Genomic DNA, 10,444 nt, shown 5'->3' on the forward strand with positions numbered 1-10,444 from the left:
GTGTCTCTACTTTAAAGAGTCCTCTCCTGCTGATGTTCAGGTGTATATCAGTATGTAGTGTCTCTACTTTAAAGAGTCCTCTCCTGCTGATGTTCAGCTTCATATCAGTATGTAGTGTCTCTACTGGGACATGTCTCCATGCTTTAATGTTCAAAAAGCTCTTTATATTGCTCATACTGCCTGTGCTGCAGCACCTCTTTTCACCCTCTGTCTGAAACCAGAGCCCAGTACAAGGCTTACAGAGTGATGTCACTATGTTACTGAAGTAAACAAAGGAGTCAAATTGAGGTGTTTCCGGCAGGGGGGGAGTGTGTGGGAGAGAAACTCCCTCTGGAGGGAACATAGGGATTTTAGCTTTTGCAGACCATTAACATGCACTAAAACCTGTAACACACTACAGGAGAGGAAACGGTTAGTTTTGTCCTGTGAGGTATTTTTATCCTTTATTGTACATCATAATTAATTTGTTGATTTATATTTGTTAAGAATATGAACCTACAAAGTATACAAATGACAGTATTTGCTTTCAAAATGTAGTGGAGTAGCATCAATTGGAGTTAAAGTGTCTTTAAAACGTAATTTTTCTTGAATAAATGTAATTAGTTACTTTACACCACTGTTTTTTATTGACATATCTCCACTAATGCAATTTCAAACGTGTTGGATTAGTGGAGTCTGTCCTCAATATAGACACTATTATAAATCCCTTATGATAAAGCAGCACCACAGCAGCTGCATAAAGAGTGCAATACGATCAATCAAGGCAAGATATCCTTACACTGAGCATACTGTTCCCATAATAGATTACATACATTCAAAGGAATGAAGAAAGCAACACACACACACTCTCACTCACACACACGCAGTCGCATCACGCCATCGGAATCTCCACCAGCTGCGCAGACTCAGCAGCTCTTCGTCACATCCTCACCATCATCAGGGTTCTCCGACAGACTGCGCGGATTTAGCCGATTTATTTATTTAATAACTGATTATATAACACTCCGCCACTTAAGACGCACTCTGGCACGAGCTGATCGTCCGCAACCTACCAGTAAGTAACATTTCTGTGGAAAAATAACATTCATGTTGTAGTGCCTGCAGGGGTGTGGGGGGTGTGTGTGTGTGTGCGTGTCTTTGTTTTGGGATCGGGTACAATGTCTTCTTTGCACGCCTGGTGGAAAAACCGCTAAATCACAAGGACAGGTTATTTATTTATATCTGAATGTACGGAGGATTGATCGGTGTCACATTTCCTCCATATTATGATCCACGCTGGTGTCATGAACGCACCACGCTATTGTCCAATTCTACTATCATTAGCACTGACTGCTGTTTCAGCCTTTAATTAATTTGGGCAGTTTTATTAAGGCTGGCAATGTGATTTCCTTATGTTTCGCTATTGGATATAATAAAACAAGGTGAAAGCGAGTGAAATACGGGATTGTATGCGTGAGTACAGCTCTCGAAAGTCAACACAAAATTCACAGAGAATCCCTTTTTGTTCATTTTGTTGGATAGTATTGGGTATCAATGGGATGTCATTACGTTTCGCTAGTGTAAGACAAGATGTAAAGCGAGTGAAATACGGGATGTTTTGCATAGTGTGTGAACACAGATGTCGAAACTCAATACACAATTCACACACTGCTTTTTTTTATTGATTTTGGCAATTTTATTGGTGTTGTCAATGTTATTTCCTTAAGTTTCGCTATTGGCTCAAATGAAACAAGAGCAAAAGCGAGTTAAATATGGGATTTTTAGCATCCAAACTGAACGCAATTTACGTTTTTATTAAGGCTGTCAAAATAATTTATTTACGTTTTGCTATAAAAAGAAGGCAAAGGCAAGTGAAATATGGGATTGTGTGCAGGGTGCATGAATACAGCTCTCGAAAAACCAACACACAATTCACACACACTGCCTTTTCATGACCATGGGACCGGAAACAGATTTGTGCCTAACCCGGGCCAGAGGAGACATGACCCTCTTTAGATCTGTGGCTTCATTTCTGCTCATCCAGATGTTCTCCTGCTGTGTGAAAAAACTAGAGTAAACTCAGTGTTTGAGTCCATGCAGTCTCATTATAAAATATATTGTAGTATATCATCAATAATGTGTGGGTATACTTCTGTGTGTGTGCAACATAGAGGCTTTATTATATCATGCGTGTGTACTTCCGTTTGAGTAGGATTTGTTGTTCATTTGGGGATGGGGCGCTGACATCACGAACTCGAGACGGCGTGCTGCAGCTGCTCTGACGTCACGCCGTGCCTGCATGACTATCATCACAGGCGACATGAGGGGGTGTAAAAAAAGAAACACACACGACACAGTGGGTGTTTCTCAATGTCGAGGACGCTTCCTTGGCAGGACATGTCTTGGTAGAATACAAAGGAGCCTGGACATTGGAGCAGTCCTTCGGCGGGACTCGATGACGTAGCATCCTTGAAATAGTGGCTCTGGAGCATCCTTCCTTGACATTGAGAAACACCCAGTGTTTGTGTTGAGGGGGAGGGGGGGGGGGGCACCCCTGATGGAGATCTTATCTTAACCTTGGGAATAGCACTGTGTGGAGAAACGAGTCTGAGGTATATTGAAGGTCACCTGAATAAACAGGAATGTGTTGTGAGTGTTAAATATGGGAGGCAGTGTCTATAGCCATTGCACTACTCAATTACATATATCAGATATATAATCAGAACTGTGCTCTTAAACATGCGGAGGTGTAGTGAAACACTCAAACCCACACTTCATGCTTTTAAAGAGATATACAAATTGTAAATCAGTTGGATTATTACGACCCAACCAACACACTATTTATTAATGTATCGGCTGTAACATTTAGGGATGTAGTTGATATTAAAAGTGCAAAGATCATGTACCAATTTGTTATTGTATGCAGATATCTTTCTTTTAAAGTGTCAAAACAAATACATGTCTATTTTAGGAAATGTTGAGCAATGGCCTAGATACATGAATACTTTCATAACTAAAACAAACTCATCCAACCGTAACTCTGATGTGCATTGAATAGCCTACACTGCATTGATTCTTCCCTGCATACACTGAAGAGTAAGGATGCATGGGCAGATATGAAAATGAAACCTCCACATGTATTATTAATATACCGTGCGGTGAGTTGCTTTAGAGATAAACCTGTAGTATTATGATCATGGGGATTGCAGTGCTTTGGATATCAGGACAACTCCCAAAGGCTTCAGGTTCAATATAGAAAATGTGTGTTTCTTTATATTTGATGAAGCTGGATTAAAGGGGCAATCCAGTCATTATACTTCCCAAGGTCAATTTACCTTTCATTGGGACTAATCTGGTGAAACATGTTGTGTAATGTCTTCAGCTGATCTTTTGTGTCATGTCATAAATAAGCCTGATGGTGTCTCTGGGCTTGGAGATAACACATTTTGAAAAATAGATGGTGCTGGGTTACAAACTGGAGGTGTAAAATGTATTAAAAGGTGTAATGATGCAATTGAGTTGCATTGTGGGTAGTGTAGGATCCACTGCTTTTGGACCCATGTTGTGATACTCAGGATATGATGACCTCTGCTGCATTGATTTAACTTATAATCTGTTCACAGTTAATCTTGCATACTACTAAACCCATCAGTTTAATGTTCCCTTGCACATTTAGGACGGTTTGCTCAAGGGCGTCTCATGGTTGCAGTGATTCCAAAACATTTTAAAAGCTATTTTTTTGGACTGTTTTAAACTGTCAATTTAATGCTGACTCCTTATTCCTCTCAATTGATCAACAACCACTTTAATAGTTAGTATATGTCCTGTTGCAGGGCATGTTTTGGCCTTTGTTGGGCTCAAAAACTGACATCCATAGAAATGTTAGGCATCACTCTGAACTGGAACATCTGCAGAATAATGTCATACTTGTGATCCACTGAAGTTAGTGATGATAGCAGATGAAAAAATACATGTTTGAATTATCTTAACCTCCGCCATCTTTTACATCACATTACATTTCTTTAGCTGACGCTTTTATCCACAGCGATTTACGATAAGTGCAAAAAAATATAAATATACTAACTCAGAACAAGTCGTGCTTCAAATGGGCTAAACATTTTTTGTGCTAAAACATTTTTTAATCTATACTATAAGGAAGCTGTATGACACACACTACTACAATTTAACTCAACTTTGTTTTGGGGGGAAGGAGACACTTTTCCAGTTCTTTTGCAAATCTGTCCGTAGCAAGTCCCCTCTGTTTTATGGTATACGCAATACTTCATCACTGGAGTACCCCTTTAACATCAAAGTGGACTTGATAAAAAGGACATCACCTTAACATCTAGTTTCCTTATTGAAAGAGTTTTATCTAAGATAAGATAAGATAGGACTTTATTCATCCCGAAGGAAGTTGATGTGCCAGAGTTACAAAAATACAATAAACACAGCAGCACAATAATAATACAACTGTAGACTAACAGTGCAGTAAAAAGAGCAATTCAATAACTACAGGAAACATAGACGGTCACATAATTAATGTAAATATTAACATCTAATTACATAAGGTGGACATATGCTGGTAAAATAATACATTCTTAGACACAAGGAAAGAACATTGAAAAGGCACTCACAGGTCTCTCAGTTATTTGTCTGCTTGTTTATGAGTTGAATTCCTGGCTGGATGACACCCATCCCTCATCTCCCCCTCCATCACCTCTAAAGCCACATGACACCTCTCTGATCTCCCCCTCCATCACCTCTAAAGCCACATGACACCTCTCTGATCTCCCCCTCCTCACCCTGTTGTCTCTCCCTCCTCCTGACAGACCTGACCCGACAGCGCTGACCTGGATAACTCTGGACCTGAAGCAGAAGACAGACGACAGAGTCAGCAGAACAGCCTCCCTCTTCCTCCCTCGTCCTCCTCACCCCTGTCTCTTGTGACATGGCGGACCCCAGCCTCACGTCGCCCTCCAGGACCCCGCTGCGCTCCCCCAACGCCTCCCTCACCCTCTCCTTCCCCTTCCTGAGGGAGAGGAGCCGGGTTTGGGAGGACGGGAAAGATCACCCGCTGCCTCGTGATCTACCGAGCCCGCTGCCGACCAAACGCAACCGCACCTACTCAGCGTGAGTTTGTTATTATTTACTATAAACAATGAGTAACTGCAATAAACCGGATTGAATTTTGTCTTCATCTACAGTATTTCTTTCATACTCTGTTCTTGTACATATCCCATATTCTTTTGACATGTATATAGACTTTTTGCACTACTTTTTATCTTGTATTTTATTATATATGTTGCATTGTTGGAGGAGCTCGGGTCAGAAGAATGCCGCCATTTCTACACTTTTTATATGACAATAAAACCTTTGAATCTTTGAATTTGAAAAAATGAGTGTGTGGTAATAAAAACATCCAAACACACACGTTGGATTTTTTCCATTTTATGCTACTTTTAAACGTTATTACATCACAGATACAAATGTTCTTTTTATTCCATTTCATGTATCAGTACTATTTCTTATATTGCAACACTCGTAAAATAATTTTTGATAAGTAGCTAAAGGATAGGTGTTTTATTAACTAAATCATTATAGGTAAGTTCCTACTATCGGTTTAAAATATATTGCAAATATTGAGACATAAACATAAAAACAGAAGAAAAATATAATACGAATAAGAAAAAAAGACTATTAAAATACGTTAAGAAACATGGAAGAAGAAAAATAGGTTTTTATCTGTTGATTCTCCTTCTTTATGAATCCTCCTCTTTGTGCATCATGCCAGTATGAATGATCTGACACAAAAGAGAAAAAATGTTGTAAACGTCTCCTTCACGTCTTGCTGGAACAATAACAACATTCAGTCGTATTGGGTGTGATTCAACGAAATAACTGTTGTTTTTTTGTCTTTGGCTGCAGTACGGTACGCGCTCAATCAAGTCCGGTGTTTAAAGGCATCTGTAAGAACTTCTCCAGGTCACAAGGTCACGGCTTCCTGCGACCCTCCCACGGCGGAGAGGACATCTTTGTTCACATCTCAGAGTGAGTAACAAAACACATCTTTAAATACAAAACAAATCAGAATCAGGAACATTTATTTCTCCCACAGCGGGGAAATGTACATTTTTACAATAAGAAACAACTGCAGATAAAAGGCAAAAAGTGCATGAATAAATAAATAAATAAAATAATTAAATGTGGAAAATCCTATATATATATAAATGTACTGTAGTATAGGAAAAATATAAGAACATAAATATAACAACAAATAAAAATGTACAAGAAACATTAACATAAAAAGACAAAAGAATATATAATACATATTTTTTGTATTATTCCAAAACAATATGAGGGGAAATCTACATTGTTACAGCAAAGGGGGCAGTGCAGATAAGAACTCCAAAACATCCAAACATCCATTGTAAAATATAAGTGCACCAGTATGAAAAAGTAAGTGAACACATAACAGTACTGAAGGAGCAGCAGTTATAACATTAGTAAGTTGTTAATAAGTGTGTATTGCACACAGTATTTATATCTCTCGTGCAGACTTTACAGCCGTGTCCTCTGAGAGTCACAGCAGACAAACGTCGGCTGAATTAAAAACAGCAACACAAACTAACTGCAGATCTGCAGCGTCACCTCAGGACTGTTTTAACTCAGCAAACAAAAGTCTACGTTTGTACTTTTCTCAAAGGGACAGCTATTTGTTCAGACTCTCACAGGACTCTGACACCTGCAAGAAGTGGAAATGCACAAATAGTTCAGCAATGTGCTTTTATTCAGCACCAGCAGTAAGCTGAATGTTACTACAGCCTCTGCAAAAGCACATTTGTGAAAACAGATTCTGCGGGATCATCCATGTGAACAGCTGCATCGTGGGTCAGGGAGTTTATCTTGTCTCAAATTTCTTCAGTATTAGAGCTCGAGCAGATGTCTCTGAGTGCGTGTGGCCACATATTTGTGAGATGAGAATATTTATACTTATTAAAAGTTTTAAAGGGGCTCTATTATGCTAACTTTCAGGTTCATATCAGTATATAGTGTCTCTACTTTAAAGAGTCCTCTCCTCTGATGTGCAGGTGTATATCAGTATGTAGTGTCTCTACTTTAAAGAGTCCTCTCCTGCTGATGTTCCGGTGTATATCAGTATGTAGTGTCTCTACTTTAAAGAGTCCTCTCCTGCTGATGTTCAGGTGTATATCAGTATGTAGTGTCTCTACTTTAAAGAGTCCTCTCCTGCTGATGTTCAGGTGTATATCAGTATGTAGTGTCTCTACTTTAAAGAGTCCTCTCCTGCTGATGTTCAGGTGGATATCAGTATGTAGTGTCTCTACTTTAAAGAGTCCTCTCCTGCTGATGTTCAGGTGTATATCAGTATGTAGTGTCTCTACTTTAAAGAGTCCTCTCCTGCTGATGTTCAGGTGTATATCAGTATGTAGTGTCTCTACTTTAAAGAGTCCTCTCCTGCTGATGTTCAGGTGTATATCAGTATGTAGTGTCTCTACTTTAAAGAGTCCTCTCCTGCTGATGTTCAGGTGTATATCAGTATGTAGTGTCTCTACTTTAAAGAGTCCTCTCCTACTGATGTTCAGGTGTATATCAGTATGTAGTGTCTCTACTTTGAAGAGTCCTCTCCTGCTGATGTTCAGGTGTATATCAGTATGTAGTGTCTCTACTTTAAAGAGTCCTCTCCTGCTGATGTTCAGGTGTATATCAGTATGTAGTGTCTCTACTTTAAATAGTCCTCTCCTGCTGATGTTCAGGTGGATATCAGTATGTAGTGTCTCTACTGGGACATGTCTCCATGCTTTAATGTTCAAAAAGCTCTTTATTTTTCTCATACTGCAGCACCTCTTTTCACCCTCTGTCTGAAACCAGAGCCCAGTCTGCTCTGATTGCTTAGCTGGCCGGCTCTGTTGTGATTGGTCAACCGCTTAGAGATGTCCCGCCCCTTAGCCTATCACGTACAATGTGTTGAAGCGCTAGCCAATAAAAGCGTGAGTGTTACATAGTGATGTCACTGTGTTCCTAAAGTAAACAAAGGAGTCCAATGGAGGTGTTTCAGTCGGCATACTGTATGTTAATAATAGACACTTCTTGTATTTGAACATCGTCTGTATCCCAGTGCTTCTACACATCTAGACAGTATGAAGCCAAACTGTCCCTTTTCCACTCTCCATCCTCATCGCCCTACTTTCTCTCTGTTCCAGCATCGAGGGAGAGTACGTCCCGGTGGAGGGAGACGAGGTCAGGTACAAAGTGAGCCGAGTGCCGCCCAAGAACCTGAAGGTGCAGGCGGTGGAGGTGAAGATCGTGCACCTGAACCCCGGCACCAAACACGAGACCTGGTCCGGCCAGATCATCAGCTCGTAGACCCCCAAAACCCTGGGCGCTTATGGGTAGTGGGAGGGGGCGTCGACCTGTTGTAGGACTGATATTTGACATCTCATTATTTCTTTAAAAACATGCTTTACCTACACAGCATCAGTCCAGATGTAATGACATGGTGTAGATGGCTGTCTTCTACTCTGCTGAATTTGCTGTATGTAAAACTGACCATTTTAGGAACATGTTTTATTTATTTATTTCACCCAAAACAAAAGAAAGAAAGCAGCTGTGAGACAATTTGTTGAACCCAGCTGAATTCAGTTTCACTTCCCTTCTTTGCAGCTGTTATGAACTTGTTTACTTCGCTGAAAATGTCCAGGATCACATGATGGGTGCAAGTGTTGGTCAGATGACTTTATCATAAGTCATACACAGTGCAGACATTGTAAAGATCAGGATTTGAATTGAAGAACAGAGATTATCGACCTAAGAGGAAGTTGTTTAGGGAATTAAAGAGGAAGAGAATCTAATGAAATCCCTAAGTAAAAGGTTCAGGACCCCCTTTTTTAGGCTTATAGTCACCAGTTTAGAAAATAAACTGAATTTGAGGACAAAAGGACATTTTTGAAAGGGAGCTGGTGATGTGTTAAAGTGAAAGTAAGTTAGAAATTCAGAAAAAGCATGAAGGCAGACGAGGAATCAGGAAATCACGTTACATCAAGCATGGATATTTAAAACATATTTGACTGTGAATGGAAAGCAAGTATTTTCCTTACACAATGCATATCTTTGAATGTTTCGTTTGGTTTGTGGTTATTTATTTTTATTTATTTATTCAGATGTGTGTGTGTGTCCTCAGATTGCGAGCTCTAAAAAGTTGCACTTACGAAATTTGTCGAAAAACTGCCAGAAAAAACTACTCCAAAACATTTGTCGTTCTGGTTTAAAATGTTAGTTTTGAAAAACGTCTGCAGCCACGAACGAACAAAACGATTTGTAAATCTCTTTTTCTATTATCAGAAAAAAAAGACATGTATCTGTGTGTGATTTATTAAGCGTATCGTCAGTGTGATGGTGAACTACTCGACTCCATAGGTGGTGCCAAAACAGATCTTTGTCACATAAATGTGGTTCAGTCAGACAACTCACGTGTTTCTTAATATGTTTATTAGAAGCAGCATATAGTTTGAGTTTGGCGTCAAGGCTCGGGCCTCATCACTCCACAGATTTACAAAGAACATTGAGTGATGATTAGATAACTATCCCCCGATCCTACAGGTGGAAGCTGGGGTGGTGGTGGTGCAGGCAAGTAGCAGCAACATGAAACACAGCAGCAGGAACATGAACGCAGCAATAGCAAGTAGTGAACACAGCAGTGGCAGCAACAGCATAGCGAGGCAGAGGCAGGAAGTAGAGCGGCATGTTTAGGAGAATGTGTTTGGTTGGTTGTAAGAGGGACGAGGTGCGTCACGTGTTAATGTATCATTGGTGCTCGAGTTGACTGCCTGAACTAGCTCGCAGGCTTCGCCCCATTTCTTAGTACTTCAGGTTTAGCTCGGTTAAGTACTGTTTGTCATTTTCTATAATATCTCTGTTCCATAGAGTCTCTATGCATCTGTCACTGCCTGAATCTGTTCATCATCACACTCTGTTTATTTCCTCCGTCACGTTACAAAGGGCACTTTCTGTTGTGGACGAGCCACTGTGGTGCTGATCACAGTGAGGACTTCTACTGAGCCTTGAACAAAAAAAACATTAAAGCATTTTATGATTCACATGTCTGATGGGAGAGTGTTTATTAAGCTGCATGTGACGGGAGGAGGAGGAGGAGGAGGAGGAGGAAGGTGAAGTCTGATAAACACGTGGGGAGAGAGACTGTCACGGTAATAATAATAAAAAAGAAAAAATATAATTATAAAAATAATAACAATAAGAGTAAAGGGCTTCAATATAAAAATAAAAATGTAAGAATTAAGAATAAAGAATAATAATTATAGGTAGGTAACAGGTTAACATTGCACTTCATTTAGCTTACGATTTTATCCAAAGCGATTTACAATAAGTGCAATAAACCATGAAGATACACTCTTAGAAAAGCAAGATAAATTAAATATAACTCTAGATATAT

The 10,444-nt window shown here is 39.7% G+C and overlaps 1 protein-coding gene across 1 annotated transcript; it reads left to right on the top strand.

The window, feature by feature from the left end:
• The first annotated feature begins 896 nt into the window (after nt 1–896).
• Nucleotides 897–10,093, top strand: csdc2b (cold shock domain containing C2, RNA binding b). The gene is made up of 4 exons (XM_034144306.1): nt 897–1,054; nt 4,809–5,109; nt 5,905–6,027; nt 8,199–10,093. Exons 2-4 carry the CDS (start codon nt 4,928–4,930, stop codon nt 8,359–8,361), a joined length of 468 nt encoding a protein of 155 aa, XP_034000197.1. The 5' UTR covers nt 897–1,054; nt 4,809–4,927; the 3' UTR covers nt 8,362–10,093.
• Nucleotides 10,094–10,444: the final 351 nt, after the last annotated feature.

Source organism: Trematomus bernacchii, unplaced genomic scaffold (genome assembly GCF_902827165.1).
Source record: "Trematomus bernacchii unplaced genomic scaffold, fTreBer1.1, whole genome shotgun sequence".
NCBI classification, from domain to species: Eukaryota; Metazoa; Chordata; class Actinopteri; order Perciformes; family Nototheniidae; genus Trematomus; species Trematomus bernacchii.